Genomic DNA, 16,082 nt, shown 5'->3' with positions numbered 1-16,082 from the left:
GTCGAGAGATAACTGTTCTTCCAAGGTAGTCATGGCATTGTTTTAGCGTCTAGTCAACGATTCTGCTCTCTTTAATCTCTCGATAAGTGCAGATGATAGCGATTGATAAGTGATATTGCAAGATTGAGGGGCGAGGGCTCATGAGCTCAGTGGGATCCAAGCCATGGAGGTGAGAAACAGGAAACACAGGACCCTGGAGGCCAGGGGGAGCAAGGAGATACGGGAGTTTGGGGCGAGGAAGGACGAGGATGCAGGGGTGGAGAGCACTGAGGACACTAAGGTGAGTTTAGTGTTGTTTTGGTGATAACAGCTTTGGGGAGCTGGGAATTCTGGGTGTCGATGGGGGGTTGACATTTTAAAATGCCACATTGGGATGCTGTCTTGCTCAAGGGGAAGATGAGGGAAAAAAACTCCTTAAATTATCAATATCTTCCGTTCAGTGATATCATTGGGATGAATTGGTTTGCATTTTGAAGCCTTCAAAGTCATCTTAGTAACGAAGAAAATCTTTGAATTCCATTATAGCAATCTTAAGGTATTGACAATCAAAAACACTCAATTGTGTTTTTATCTTCATAAGATAAAGCGTCCTTAAATCATCAAATTCTTTTGTTGAAACGTTTATTGTTGCTTAGATGATCAGAGCTTTGGGGAACTGGGAATTCTGGGGAACGATTGAGAGGTTGACATTTTAAAATGCCACATTGGGATGCTGTCTTCCTCAAGGGGAAGATGAGGGAAAAAACTCATATCATCAATATCTTCCATTCAACAATATCATTTGGATGAATTAGTTTTTATTTTGACGCCTTCAAAAAAATCTTAGTAGCGAAAAAAAATCTTTGAATTTCACTCTAACGATCTCAAGTTATTGACATTCAAAGAGGCTCCTTTTTCTTCATGAAGAGAAATGTGAAATAAAATAAAATCATCCCCTTAAATTATCAAAATCTTCTGTTGGAAAGTTGAAAAGTTTCTTATTATTTAAATAATGAAGATCTTTGGAGAACTCGGAATTCTGCGCTTCGAGTGGCAGTTTGGCAATGAAATGGTGAAGTGTAAAGTTGGATTAATGAAGGCGACATTTGATTGAGGGCTTCATCAGTATCGAGATCTTAGAGAGATGATCGAATTTTCCGAGACATTCCGTTATGGAATTGTCGGTTATGGAAATGTTGAGGGAACTTTGTTCTGAATTTTTTACGGAATATAGAGAAATCCTGAGGAATTTTATTGACTGAAATTGAAGCTAAGAAACGCCTTTATCGAAGTTTTCTTATCTGTTTGATTTCGAGATATTCTCCGATTGCCAATCTGTTCTGAAATGCAATTGATTTTTCTATTGGGATTGATTTCTATTTGTTTCAATTTTTCATGAACATCTCCGAATGTGTGAATTTACAAAACAACTTATAATACACCAATCTTTAATATTACGGGGGCTATAATTAGACAAAATTACTACTTCCCATCTTTATTTTTCTCACCTTATCGTGCGTACCAGAATAAAAAAATAACAAGTGGAGATAATAAATGAGAAAACTGACACTCAGAACATTCGATCTTTGAACTGTATGACCCTCAACACAATTAACTCTTAAAAAGTGAAACGTGAAGTTGATTTATCACCATATTTCCCCAAGATTCAGCTATTTTAACATAAGAGAGTAAATAAATAGGGGACATTGGGGCAAAATGAAATACTCCAAAAATTACGATTTGACGCAATTTAAGCAAAAAAAATTCCCTTTATTAACTTTTGTTTCTTAATGTTTTTTATTATTGAAATTACTGATGAGAATAATAATTTTCCATTCACTAAATCACTACGCTATATTGGGGTTTTAAATATCAGTGATTTTTCGCACCGCATCTTCTTTTCTACCGACGGCCCGGAAAAAAAATCTTTGAAATAATAATTAAAATAATAATAATTTTGCAATAATCATTTGAGAATAATAATTTTCTATTCAAAAAAATCATTATTTTCTATTTAAAAATATTATTATTCTGTACTGATGACTCCCACTAATAAAAAAGTTAATTAACAAAAGTAAATAAAATTTTTTTTTGGCTCGAATTACATCAAATAGTCATTTTTCGGTTGTTTCATTTTGCCCGACTGTCCCCTAAATAAATAAATAAAATACATAATTCCCTCCAGATACCCCCGAACGGGGCGTCCCCCGCGCTCCCGCAGCCGCAGGAGTTCTCCCCCAAAAAAATCGTCGTAAGTCTCGAGTTGGACGTGGTGGCGCTCGTCCTGCTGCTCACGGGAGTCCTCACAAGGCTGTACCGCCTGGAGGACCCCCGGAGCATAGTCTTCGACGAGCTCCACTATGGCAAGTACGTGGGCCTCTACATGAAGCGCACCTTCTTCTTCGACTCGCACCCTCCCCTGGGCAAGCAGCTGATCGCAGCAGTGGCCTACCTCTCGGGTTTCGACGGCGACTTCAAGTTCGACAGAATCGGCAGCCCCTACGCAGACTCGGTGCCCCTATTCGCCCTGCGGATCGTCCCAGCCTTCTTCGGAAGCCTGATCCTCCCCACAGTTTACCACTTGGCCCTTGAGCTCGGCATGAGGCCCTGGAGTGCTGCAATCGCAGGTCTCATGCTCCTCCTGGACAACGCCTTCCTCACGCAGTCTCGCTTCGTCCTGATGGAGAGCATTCTCATAGAGTTCTCCCTCTTCGGCCTCTTCTGTGCCCTCAAGTTCCGGAAAATAATGGACGACCCGATGAGGCTCTCCTGGTGGCTCTGGCTGACCCTCTCCATCTCCTCCCTGACCTGCGCCCTCTGCGTCAAGTACGTCGGCGTGTACTCCCTCATCCTCGCCCTGGTGATCGTCACCCAGGACTACTGGAGACTTCTCGCGAGGAGAACACTCTCCAATGCGGCACTCTGGGCGCACCTCTTCGCGAGACTTCTCGTCGTCACTCTCGCCTTCTCCACGGTCTACTTGGGAGTCTTCTACGTCCACTTGTCGGTCCTCACGAGGGCTGGACCCCATGACGCGGTGATGACGTCGGCCTTCCAGGCCAGTCTCGAGGGGGGTCTGGCGAGTATTACCAAGGGCCAGCCGTTGGAGGTGACGCATGGCTCGCAGATCACACTCAGACACACCTTCGGGAGGGCCTGCTGGCTCCACAGCCACAATGCTGTCTATCCTGTCAGGTATTTTCATTCATTTATTTGTTACTTCTTGATTTATTCAGAGGGGTTGGGGGGTACTGTTGGCTTTTTTTTTGAGGTTTTAATAATAGTAGTTGAATTTTTAATGGCGTGAATTTGGACTCAATTTAAGGTAAAATCGTTGGTCTGAGGAATTTTCATTCATTTATTATCTAATTTTTTGATTTATTCGGAGGGGTTTTGATGGGGTTTTTGGAAGGGTACTGTTGGATTTTTTTTTGAGATTTAAATAATAGTGGTAAATTTTTTATGGTGTGAGTTTGGATTCAATTTAAGATCAAATCGTTGATCTGAGGCATTTTCATTCATTTATTATTTCATTTCTTGATTAATTCGGAGGGGTTTTGAAGGGGTACTTTGGTTTTTTTTTAGGTTTAAATAATAGTGTTCGAATTTTTAATGGTTTGGATTCAATGTGAAGTCAAATCGTTAATCTGAGGTATTTTGATTGATTTATTATCTCATTTCTCCGTTAATTCGGAGGGGGTTTGATGGGGTTTTTGGAAGGGTACTGTTGGATTTTTTTTTGAGATTTAAATAATAGTGGTAAATTTTTTATGGTGTGAGTTTGGATTCAATTTAAGATCAAATCGTTGATCTGAGGCATTTTCATTCATTTATTATTTCATTTCTTGATTAATTCGGAGGGGTTTTGAAGGGGTACTTTGGTTTTTTTTTAGGTTTAAATAATAGTGTTCGAATTTTTAATGGTTTGGATTCAATGTGAAGTCAAATCGTTAATCTGAGGTATTTTGATTGATTTATTATCTCATTTCTCCGTTAATTCGGAGGGGGTTTGATGGGGTTTTTGGAAGGGTACTGTTGGATTTTTTTTTGAGATTTAAATAATAGTGGTAAATTTTTTATGGTGTGAGTTTGGATTCAATTTAAGGTCGAATCGTTGGTCTGAGGCATTTTCATTCATTTATTATTTCATTTCTTGATTAAATCGGAGGGGTTTTGAAGGGGTACTTTGGTTTTTTTTTAGGTTTAAATAATAGTGTTCGAATTTTTAATGGTTTGGATTCAATGTGAAGTCAAATCGTTAATCTGAGGTATTTTGATTGATTTATTATCTCATTTCTCCGTTAATTCGGAGGGGGTTTGATGGGGTTTTTGGAAGGGTACTGTTGGATTTTTTTTTGAGATTTAAATAATAGTGGTAAATTTTTTATGGTGTGAGTTTGGATTCAATTTAAGGTCGAATCGTTGGTCTGAGGCATTTTCATTCATTTATTATTTCATTTCTTGATTAATTCGGAGGGGTTTTGAAGGGGTACTTTGGTTTTTTTTTAGGTTTAAATAATAGTGTTCGAATTTTTAATGGTTTGGATTCAATGTGAAGTCAAATCGTTAATCTGAGGTATTTTGATTGATTTATTATCTCATTTCTCCGTTAATTCGGAGGGGGTTTGATGGGGTTTTTGGAAGGGTACTGTTGGATTTTTTTTTGAGATTTAAATAATAGTGGTAAATTTTTTATGGTGTGAGTTTGGATTCAATTTAAGGTCGAATCGTTGGTCTGAGGCATTTTCATTCATTTATTATTTCATTTCTTGATTAATTCGGAGGGGTTTTGAAGGGGTACTTTTGGTTTTTTTTTTTGGTTTAAATAATAGTGTTCGAATTTTTAACGGTTTGGATTCAATTTGAAGTCAAATCGTTAATCTGATGTATTTTGATTGATTTATTATCTCATTTCTTCGTTAATTCGGAGGGGGTTTGATGGGGTTTTTGAAAGAGTACTGTTGGATTTTTTTTGAGATTTAAATAATAGTGGTAAATTTTTTATGGTGTGAGTTTGGATTCAATTTAAGATCAAATCGTTGATCTGAGGCATTTTCATTCATTTATTATTTCATTTCTTGATTAATTCGGAGGGGTTTTGAAGGGGTACTTTGGTTTTTTTTTAGGTTTAAATAATAGTGTTCGAATTTTTAATGGTTTGGATTCAATGTGAAGTCAAATCGTTAATCTGAAGTATTTTGATTGATTTATTATCTTATTTCTTCGTTAATTCGGAGGGGGTTTGATGGGGTTTTTGAAAGAGTACTGTTGGATTTTTTTTTTAGATTTAAATAATAGTGATAAATTTTTAATGGTGTGAGTTTGGATTCAATTTAAGGTTGAATCGTTGATCTGAGGCATTTTCATTCATTTATTATTTCATTTATTGATTAATTCGGAGGGGTTTTGAAGGGGTACTTTTGGTTTTTTTTTAGGTTTAAATAATAGTGTTCGAATTTTTAATGGTTTGGATTCAATGTGAAGTCAAATCGTTAATCTGAGGTATTTTGATTGATTTATTATCTCATTTCTCCGTTAATTCGGAGGGGGTTTGATGGGGTTTTTGGAAGGGTACTGTTGGGTTTTTTTTGAGATTTAAATAATAGTGGTAAATTTTTAATGGCGTGAGTTTGGATTTTAATCAAATCGTTGATCTGAGGCATTTTTAGTGATTTATTATCGCATTTCTTCGTTAATTCGGAGGGGGTTGGATGGGGTTTTTGAAGGGACACTGTTGAAATATTTTTGAGATTTAACTAATAATGTTTGAATCTTCAATCTCGCGATGCAAGTGCTAATTTACAATATTAAAAGGCTAAGTAATAATAACTAAACAGTGAGGAAGACCTGAGGGAGCTAAAATAATTTAGCAAAACATCACATCTTTCCGCAATTCATTAGAGTTATTTTATTCAAATCATCTCATCACCAGTATTTTCTCAATTACTTTGTATTATTAACTTTGCATTTACTTTCCTTCCATTTCTTGTTTTTCATTTTTATTTTTCAACTATTGTTTTTTTTTCTTCGTTACTCATAGATATCCCGACGGAAGAGGGAGTTCTCACCAGCAGCAAGTCACCTGTTACTCCTTCAAAGACGTCAACAACTGGTGGATCGTCAAGAGACCAGACGTGACTGATCTAGTCGTCACGAGGCCAATTGTCCCACTGAAACATGGAGACGTGGTGCAGCTGGTGCACGGCATTACCTCCAGAGCCCTCAACTCTCATGACGTCGCAGCCCCTATGACCCCCCAGAGCCAGGAGGTCTCCTGCTACGTCGACTACAACGTCTCCATGCCGGCGCAGAACCTCTGGAAGATCGAAATTGTCAACAAGGATCAGTCTGGAGACGTGTGGTATGCGATTCAGAGTCAAGTGAGGCTGGTTCACGTGGGGACTGAGTACGCCCTGAAGTTCAGTGGCAGACAACTGCCGGATTGGGGGTTCAATCAGCACGAGGTGGTGGCCGAGAGGTTTGTCGAGCAGGATGATGCTGTCTGGAATGTTGAGGAGCACAGGTAGATATCTATTTTATTCTTATTTATTCATTATTACCTCATTCATTCTTCCTAAAATAAATGAATCATAAAATACAATAAAATTGAATGGCTAATTTTTTGAGTTTCATTTCATATTAAAATTCTTGTTTTATTATTTATATTTTTCGTTTTATCATTAGAATTGTTCATTCATTTATTCTTGTTCCTTTTTGTTTATGAAATTTTACTAGTCAATTAGCTTCTAAAAAGGAGATAGTACACCCGGAGAAACTGTTTATTGCTTGTCAACAAATTTTATTTGAATCAAATAAATAGTTTTTAAAATATAGACGAATATCTCGATGATCGAAATAACGATTTCATCAGTTAAAAATGAAATTATTGGTTAGATGGCGAAGAGAACGAGTTTATTAACATGTAATAATTTTTTATTTGGGTCAAATGAATGAATGACTTAAGAAAGTTATCTAAGGATTTGTTTGGAATGAGTGAATTTCTAAATTGAAATTCATTTAAAATGAATACGAAAATTTTAAATAAACAGTTTTATTCAATTCGAATACTTCATTGTCCTGGCTGTAGTCGATGTCATCAAATAGAGAATTCCGCATTTATCTAATTGGAATGTTTAATCAATTTCGTTTTCTCTTTCTCCAATCGACTTCAACTCATCTTGAACATTCATCAACAATGGACATGAACCAGAACATTAATCTCCAATACATTTATAAAATAACTTATTCACAAAAACAGATACACAAAGAGTGAGGACCAGAAGCAGAGGGAGCGGGAGCTCCTGAACGCCGAGATGATACCCCTGACGGCGACAAAATTGAGTTTTTGGCAGAAGTTCATCGAGCTGCAGATCAAGATGCTGTTCGGGGGTCAGGAGAACCAGAACAGTCACATGTACGCCAGTGGGCCGCTGGAGTGGCCCTTCATGACGAGGGGAATTGCGTACTGGGTGGCCACCGACAGCAACGCCCAGGTTCACCTCCTCGGGAATGTCGTTGTCTGGTACTCTGGCACCTTCGCCGTCTCGGTTTACACTGTCATCCTCCTGGGGTACCTCATGAGACGACGAAGGCGTTGCTTTGATATTGGGGAGGACGAGTGGAACAGGTTCACTGGGTTTGGCCAGGTGCTTCTCACAGGATATCTTCTTCATTATCTTCCGTTCTTCTTCGTGGAGAGGACACTGTTCCTTCATCATTATTTACACGCCTTCGTGTTTAAGGTCATGCTCACTGCTGGGGTCATTGATCATGGCTACTGTGTTGTCAGGGGAAATTGTCGAGGGGTCGTTCTCTCGATGGTTAGACTGATTATTGTTATCTGGGTGGGGGGAATTGTTTATGTCTTCAGGAAGTTCTCGGTCCTGAGTTATGGGATGAGTCCACTCACTGCTAAGGATGTCATGAAGCTGAGATGGAGTGACACGTGGGATTTTATTGTTCATAAAACGTGAAGTGGGAGAAATGGAGAGTTTTTAATGAGTTGAGAACAATTACGTCAGTTAAATCAATTTGGAGAGATTTTTTTTTGGGTAAAAAATAAATTGAAAAATTCAGGGAGTGGGGCAGGCATTAACATGACATTGGGGGAATTTTTAGTGGATGGGGATGAGTGTTTCACGATGCAAGTGATAATTATCGATATTAAAATCTTTGGTAAGGGCACGATTAGACGGTAGTGGAGTCCTGAGCCTGAGAAAGCTAAAATAATTTGACAAAAGGGTAGATTATAATCGTTAGAACAAAATGATAGAATTGATAAAATAATTTAGGCAAGATTTAGGGTTTTTCTAATGTGCCCGGAACTTCTCAATTTATGGTATCGTAATGCAGATGACATTCATCCCATCCATTACTGGATTTAATTGAATAACTCCGTGTTCCAGAAATAACAAGAACATTGATTAAATTAAGAATACGACTTTTTGATAAATTATTTCATTCTTCGCTTGCTTCTGGATCAACTGACAATTTGCAACGCAAAAATCCTAAACAATAATAATTAGAAATTAATTAAGTCAGAAGAGAGACATCAGGCAGCTAAAATAATTTAACAAAACGTCACGTTCTTTCAAAATTTAATCAATATTTTTGTTATTTTCCCAACATCCACTGAATTTTTGCATTCATTTCGTCGTAACTCCTATTTCATCAATAATTCAATTGGTTTCACCAGTGTTAGAACAGTTAAATTGAATAACTCAATGGTCCAGAAATAACAAGAACATTGATTAAACTACGAGTGCGAAATTTCGTTAAATTATTTCATTCCTCGATTGCCTCTCAATTCAACTGACAATTTGTAACACACAAATCCTGAATAACAATGACTAGAAATTAATTAAGTCAGAAGAGAGACCTCAGGCAGCTAAAATAATTTAACAAAACGTCATATCTCTTCGAAATTTAATCAACATTTTTGTTACTTCTCCAACATCCACTGAATTTTTGCATTCATTTGGTCGTAATGGCGATGATCGCAGCCCTTAAACTCCCATTCCATCAGTAATTCAATGGGTTTTCAATGTAAAAGAAAACCAAGTGTTCATTTCACTTCATACGTGAGTGATATTAACGAATTAAGTGGCACACTGTTGTTAGCACTGGACAGTTTACATGAGATCCATCTATATATTTTTTAATAACTCTTTTTACATGATTAAAATCATCTCAACTTTCACATTATAATATACATATCATTGTACTAATTATCGCATACAGTTCAGGTTCAGATTGCGAATTGCCTCGAATTCTCAATCTTTCGACTTGTGCATTGGCCTTTTTCGTTATTTCGGATAGTTTTTTTCGTTTTTTTTAAACAGTGATTTACATATGCACAATTTTCTATGTAGATCATGAGTTAATCTAGGTTTTTCTTATCGATACACGAATATACATGAACATTGCCACTTCGTATTATGGGATTTCAATTCAGAAGATAAATGAAGATATATAATGTTGTATTTTTGGAAATCTAAGCAGCTGTTGAAGTCTCGAACGGTCGATGTATTTTTTTAAATTAATATAAAAGATGTTATTGCGAGAATCAATGATATTTACTACTGATTAACGAATTTAATAGTCTCCTCGAATTCATTTTTAAATAAACAATTTAGTTCTTTATTTTCTTTTACCAATTTGGTGACTGATTTGTGCTGAACCTCAATGCTGACTCTTAAATAGAAGAATGGACGTACGATAAATATTTTTATAAACACGAATTCGTCATCTTTGTACAATCAAATTTACAATATCAGTAACGCATTGAAAATTTCTCCTTCTCCTCAATTGACATAAGAGAGAAATTAAAAATTGAATGATTGACGGTGATTTTGGGGGGCAATTGAAATAAGGCAGGTCTGTATCATATCACAATGGTCAAGTGTAGTTAACGGTCTAGATTACGTCGTCTTTTTTTAAAATTAAATTAGTGGTAAGTGAAGACGATTGAACGGATGAGACCGTCTCTGACGCTGTCTGCGTTGTTTCCAACTCCGAAGGAGAAGAATACGGTATCACATGTCATTCTTTGTACACAATCACCCATGGGGTACCATCCGGCCTTGTTGAAGACGACGCCAACTCGGTAAACCTGAAGAAAAAACAATTGTTTTATGTTTTAAAGCAGTTCAAATGAATAAATTTCGTGAAGATTTAGAAAAAATGAGAAATCTTCTATAATGGATCGAAAAGTTCTCCAGAAAATGTAGATTTTTGTAAAATAATTCATTTTCTCTCTATTTTTCAACAGATTTTTTGGTAAATATCTCGCAAATTATTAGGTTTAAAAGATCTTTAAACGTAGTTTTTGAAATTTCTAATGAAAAAGGTTCGTTTCCTTATTCTTTATTACCTTATTCTTCTGAATGAACACAGGACGATTGAAGGAAATTTCCACAAGTGTTCCAGTTTTCACTTTGGTGGTAAAATGGGTGTACGTTAGCCTCGACCCTTCAGAATCCAGAAGATGTGCATATAAAATCTCTGTGTAGGTTCCATCGGCTGCTCTAGGTACTGGATTCCCCTGCGAAACATCAAGATTATTTCTAAATCAAATCCCTGAATCCTTAAACGACAAAGAAAAAAAAATGAAGTGATCAAACGAGAAGATTCAATTTCAGAGATACAGTAATTTTTATGAAATTGATATGAATAAAGAAATTTTGGCAGTTCAGTATTATTAATAATAATTAATTCAGAAGTGGCAAAATAAGACACAGTCTTATGAGAAAATAAATATTTCGAGATTAGAGAGAACATTAAAATACAGAAAAAATCTTTAAAAATGAGAAAAAAATGAATAAAAATTTGATGTCTAATAACTTTTCTGTACCAAGTGTTTTAACCAATTGCAGAGAGAATCTGATAGATTAATTCTGCACTCTCGTCAAAGTTAGAATTCATGTAAGAAATTATCAACGATGAATAATTTGTTTCCGGACATTTTAAACTTATTTATACTACTTTAAACCGTTTTATCGTTTCGCTACTGAAATACCCATTAGAAATGAATTAATCCCATTAACTTAATCAATTTATTTACCTCGCAAGCGACTTGCGTGGGCACCTGGACCCCGATGACACAGATATTCTTATCAACACTGAAGGTAACAGAGCAGTCCAGCACACCAGAGTTGAGACAATCAGTCTGCTGTCCCATGGACCTCAGGCAATAGTACTTGGGTCCATCCCTGAATCCCCCCTCGATGAGGGCCGAGGGATTGCTGGATGAGGCCCCCTCCCTCGAGGGTTCCTTCCTGGTGGTGCCCCCCTCAGGGCTGTGACAGGACATCCAGGAAAAGTCCAGCCTCTCCGGCTCAGTTGAAACCATGTACGGAGAATGGTTCAACGAAGTCGAGGGAAATCCCAAGCTGGGATAATTCTGCCAGGAGTTTGTCGACAGCAGCGAGGCGAACTCCAGACTCCTGGGGGCATTGAACTTCGACAATCGGAGGTTCAAGGGCCCCTGGGTGGGTCTGGGCTTCTTCCTGGCGATGGGATTCGTCGAGAAGCCCTCAGGCATGTCGTTACTCGCCTGCTTGGAGGAGATGTTCATGAGAATGTAGAAAGCCTCTATCTCGGAAAAAAGGAGAGACCTCCCGGGACCATCGGCGAATTGCTGGGGGGTTAATGTGAGGAATCTGATCTTCGTCAGAGCGGTACCAGTGACCGATCTCAGGGCTTTTGGATCTGTTGGGTTTAACGACTTCCTGACGCACTCCGCCTTCGCCCACCTAAAATCAGTGGGCTTTTTCTCAAAATCCGGTTCTTTCTCGATTTCTCATCGTTAATAGCTCGTTTAGACTGGTCTAATCATTTTGTCATAACCATAGTCTATGAGCAGTTGATTTCTCCTGTGTTATTATAATTTTTTCATTATTGGTGACATTTTTGTCGGCAACATTTGAGTGTTTGGAGTTGAAGGTATAGAGGGACTTGGATCATGTCTTTTTGGTCAAATTTTGGACATTAGTAGTTGAATGTCAAGCTTCGAACATTCGACAGTTCGGAATTATTTTGATATTTGAATTCTGAATGTGGAGATTTGATTCTTCATTGGGGGATATTATTAAACGGGTGAGGAGGAAGAGCAGTTGATTTCTCCAGTGTTATTATAATTTTTTTATTATTGGTGACATTTTTGTCGGCAACATTTGAGTGTTTGGAGTTGAAGGTATAGAGGGACTTGGATCATGTCTTTTTGGTCAAATTTTGGACATTAGTAGTTGAATGTCAAGCTTCGAACATTCGACAGTTCGGAATTATTTTGATATTTGAATTCTGAATGTGGAGATTTGATTCTTCATTGGGGGATATCATTAAACGGGTGAGGAGGAAGATTTATGGAGTAATTCAACAATTGCAATTGTTTAACATTACGACCTTTTTCATGAATTGTCCGTGAACAATCAATTTTGCTCCATAAAAATCATTTTTCGAAGTTGCAATGCATTTGTGCATATCCAGAATTTTACTAGAGATCGATCTCATGCCGATTATAGTTATTTATTTATTCGTTTATAAGCAAGAAATGTTGCGAAAAATAACAATTTCTTGCAAAATTTATAAAGTATGCAATTGAACTGACAGATTAGGTGATTGAAAACCTCAGAATCTGCGGTGTTTTCCATACACTATTAAAAAAATTGAAAATTCATGCATCGTTTAGTTGTATTTTTAGAGGGAACGGCATAAAATTTCAGATTCCACTCAAAGTTCAATGAAAGTCAGGATTTTTCAGCAGCAGGAAAACGAGAATTCTCCAACTTGTTTGAATTTTTAACCGAAACATGAATATTCAATAGCAAATGATATTGCATTCTCAAAAAATTTAAAAATGAACAATATATTCACCTGGAATTCGGTGATTTCTATTGATTTTCACGGAATAATTGAACTGAAATTTACAGTTTGACTAATTTCCTCATCAACTTGTGAATTTTCAATTCCGAAATTCCTTCAAATTTCGGTGAAACTGTGACTTTTCATTTAAAAAATTGTACTTTTTTTTTCATATTCCATGCAGTTAATGACTAATAGATAGAAATTTACATTTTCCATTGATTTTCTCATCAACTTGTGAATTTTAATTACGAAATTCCTTAAAATTTAATGAGAACTGTCACTGGACAAAAATTTCCAAGAAGTATACCAAAATTTTAGCCAAAATATTCAAAAGTAAACTAAAATTTAAATGATAATTGCATATAAAGAATTATTTTTCGTAGAAATCTCTAGTTTCTTCTAAGAAAAATGAACAAATTTGGTAAAAACGCTCACCTCTCGATCGCGACAAACAATTCGAGTTCGGAATCGATCTGCAGTTCGTCCTGCTCAAAAATCGTGACAATGGTCCCCACCTCGACCTCATCCCAGCTGGGTTCATTGAGGATCTCATTGGTCTTCGTGCATATGATGGAGAGGCACTTCTCCATCAGGACAGGCTCCTCAAACAGCTTAGCAAACTCATAAGCCCTGCAGGCTTTATTCGGCGACAGGTCGGACCACAAGAATTTCGTGCACTCCTCGACGAGGAAGGGAAGCATGTACTTCTTCGCGCAGTAGCAGAGCTCACAGGCCAGCTCGAAGGACCCCAGGTCCACTTTGTCAGTGTAGATGTACTCCAGGAGGGTTTTGAAGGCCTCTGGCTGGACGTCCCTGATGGGAATGGGGTCGGTTTTCTCGGCCATGCTTCCGTAGAACATGGCCTCGAACACTGGACTGGACATGGCTAGGAACAATTTGTGGCCCTCCAGGATCTGCTGTTGAGGCTCCTGACCAACAATGAATTTGCAGTCTGACCATTGGCCAGTCTCCAGGAGGTAACGACCTCGTTGGGCCACTTTTTGCTTTGAGATCTGCCAGTCGCAGGGGAGACCCATTTTCAGGGGGTGATGAACCCCTGGGGGAGGACGAGGAGTTGCACTGGAGGAAGGACGACGATTTGCACTGGAGAATGACGAGGATTTGCACTCGGGGAAGAACGATTTGCACTGGGGGAAGGACGAGACTCTGCACTAGGAAATCTGGAGATGCCTCATCAGTTTCGAAGCCAAAAATAATGATTATTCAGATCGGAGTATAAATAAATTCCCGAGTCGTGGGATGTTTCTCGTGAGATGATTATTTGTGGATTCTGGGGATTCTGGGAACACTGGGGAGAGAATCACAACATTGTGGGGGAGACGGGTGGAGATCTGGAGATTGTTGAGGGTCGACGGTGCTGGAGGAATTCTATTGTCGGTGGGTTTTGTTATCATTGGCGAGATTAGGTGGAGTAAACACGGATTATTGGAGACTGGGCATATTCCGCCTGATTCGGGGAGATAATGGCACTGGCGGCCACCCCCGCCGCAACGCGCTGGCGACGGTCGACGCCATTTTGGACGCGGCAGTGGCGGGAGAGGAGTGGAAGGTTTGAAATGACTTCAGATGTTTCGGGTATTTTTGGGGAGATTTAGGTTTTGGGAATTTTATCGCGAATTTTGGGGGTTTAGGGGGTTTGGGGAACGATTTTTGGCGATTTGTGCAGGTTTTTTGGGAGTGGGTTCTTTGTGGGTCTCGGGGGTCTGGGATGAGGGAATAATTAAGAACAAAAACTCCGAGACGAATTTTTTTTTCCATTTTTGATTAGAACCGCTTTTAAAAAATGTAACATGGTAAAGTCGCATAATCTTCGATAGAAATGACGCAACAAACTAAGAGAATTATTTTATAGAATATTCACAGAACTCCAATAGACTTATAACGTTTTAATATATATTCAATCGATTTTTTTTATAAAAGTGCTAGATTTTTCTTGTGATTTTTTTAATTTGACAAATTTCTTTCTTTTTTCAATTTTTTTTCTGTTGTGTATTTGGCTTTGCCTGAGAGGGGGGGCCTCGCCCCCCTCAACCCCCCACGGGGGGCCAAGCCCCCTGGACCCCGCTTCTGCAACCCTCGCTGCGCTTAGTTAAATCGCGGTTTTTGAGCCCAGCGACGTAAAATTTTCACAAGGCGATAAAAGTTCTATCTGACTCATGTGATGATAATCCGAGACGGAGGCGAGGATTATAAAGTCACATTCGTCAGATAATACTTTTATCGCCGGATGACATAATGTGCTATTATGTCCCTAGGACCGACAAACCGGGAATTTTAACCGAACGAAGTAAGGGCGGGGACATAATAGTATATTTTTTTATCACTTGTGCTTAAAGTGAACTTTTCACACATCGTGACGAAATTTAGGGTTCCACACTTGCCTTCGGCGAGTGCTACATATCTCCCGAGGGTCAAAAAACACTTTTACGCGGTTGTATCAAAATATATAATTGTGTTCCTAGTGCGTAAAGTTCAAGAGCGTGTGTAAAGTGAATTTTGAGTGTGTAAAGCGAAGCTTAAGCGTTAGGCCATTCCGAAAACTGCCCTTCCAGCCAGGTATCACCAAAAAAGTTCACTTTACGGACAAGGGATGAAAAGTAATTTCCGAGCTTCGCTTTACGTACGAAAAACGACTTCGTGCACGATCCCCGAATTTTGCGCACGCTAAACCGCCCAAAAAAGTTCACTTTTCAGACAGGTGTTGCAAAATATACTATTTCCACGATTATTATACGTCATAAAATGATTAAACGATTGTACTTCTCAACAATTATTTTCAAAGTTATTAACATCGCGAAACATTGCACATTTTTCACTTGAGAAAATCCGAAAAATGAGGACTAATGTTACTGTAAATATTTATAACAAACCTACCGGTTGTGTCAATGAACAAAAAAATAGGCCGTGACTATTCGCACCATTGCGTGAATCACTCCCGTACACTCCATACACTCCACGCATGCGTGAAGTTTGTGTGTTTCACGCAGCCGAATTTTCATACTGCTGTGTATTTCACGCAGTTGAAGTTTCATACTACTGNTTGAAGTTTTATACTACTGTGTGTTTCACGCAGTTGGATTTTTATACACCGGTGTGTTTCACGCAGTTGTAGTGTTATACACATGTGTGTTTCACGCAGTTGTATTTTTATACACATGTATGTCTCACGCAGTTGTATTTTTATACACCTGTGTGTTTCACGCAGTTGCATTTTTATA

The 16,082-nt window shown here is 38.2% G+C and overlaps 2 protein-coding genes across 2 annotated transcripts; one reads left to right on the top strand and one right to left on the bottom strand.

Moving 5' to 3' along the window:
* The first annotated feature begins 16 nt into the window (after positions 1-16).
* On the top strand, positions 17-9,629 carry LOC107036269 (protein O-mannosyltransferase 1). Its single transcript, XM_015254085.1, has 4 exons — positions 17-280; positions 2,165-3,174; positions 6,020-6,502; positions 7,238-9,629. The coding sequence occupies exons 1-4, from the start codon at positions 164-166 to the stop codon at positions 7,950-7,952; spliced, it is 2,325 nt and encodes a 774-aa protein (XP_015109571.1). The 5' UTR covers positions 17-163; the 3' UTR covers positions 7,953-9,629.
* Positions 9,107-14,320, bottom strand: LOC107036271. Its single transcript, XM_015254087.2, has 4 exons — positions 13,279-14,320; positions 11,042-11,732; positions 10,352-10,522; positions 9,107-10,090 (listed from the first exon to the last, which is right to left on the bottom strand). The coding sequence occupies exons 1-4, from the start codon at positions 13,878-13,880 to the stop codon at positions 9,926-9,928; spliced, it is 1,629 nt and encodes a 542-aa protein (XP_015109573.1). The 5' UTR covers positions 13,881-14,320; the 3' UTR covers positions 9,107-9,925.
* Positions 14,321-16,082: the final 1,762 nt, after the last annotated feature.

This window comes from Diachasma alloeum, unplaced genomic scaffold (assembly GCF_001412515.2).
Source record: "Diachasma alloeum isolate Michigan unplaced genomic scaffold, Dall2.0 Dall_scaffold_00208, whole genome shotgun sequence".
Taxonomy (NCBI): domain Eukaryota; kingdom Metazoa; phylum Arthropoda; class Insecta; order Hymenoptera; family Braconidae; genus Diachasma; species Diachasma alloeum.
The sequence above is the reverse complement of the archived record's forward strand: the minus strand, read 5'-3'. Positions and strand labels throughout refer to the sequence as shown.

Excerpts from the sequence above, each read along its gene's own strand:
- LOC107036269 (XM_015254085.1), top strand. The coding sequence starts at position 164 with ATGGAGGTGAGAAACAGGAAACACAGGACCCTGGAGGCCAGGGGGAGC. Across the intron at positions 281-2,164 it reads AGAGCACTGAGGACACTAAG|ATACCCCCGAACGGGGCGTC; the intron begins GTGAGTTTAGTG and ends AATTCCCTCCAG. Across the intron at positions 3,175-6,019 it reads AATGCTGTCTATCCTGTCAG|ATATCCCGACGGAAGAGGGA; the intron begins GTATTTTCATTC and ends CGTTACTCATAG.
- LOC107036271 (XM_015254087.2), bottom strand. The coding sequence starts at position 13,880 with ATGGGTCTCCCCTGCGACTGGCAGATCTCAAAGCAAAAAGTGGCCCAA. Across the intron at positions 10,523-11,041 it reads CCACGCAAGTCGCTTGCGAG|GGGAATCCAGTACCTAGAGC; the intron begins GTAAATAAATTG and ends GATGTTTCGCAG. Across the intron at positions 10,091-10,351 it reads TGTTCATTCAGAAGAATAAG|GTTTACCGAGTTGGCGTCGT; the intron begins GTAATAAAGAAT and ends TTTTTTCTTCAG.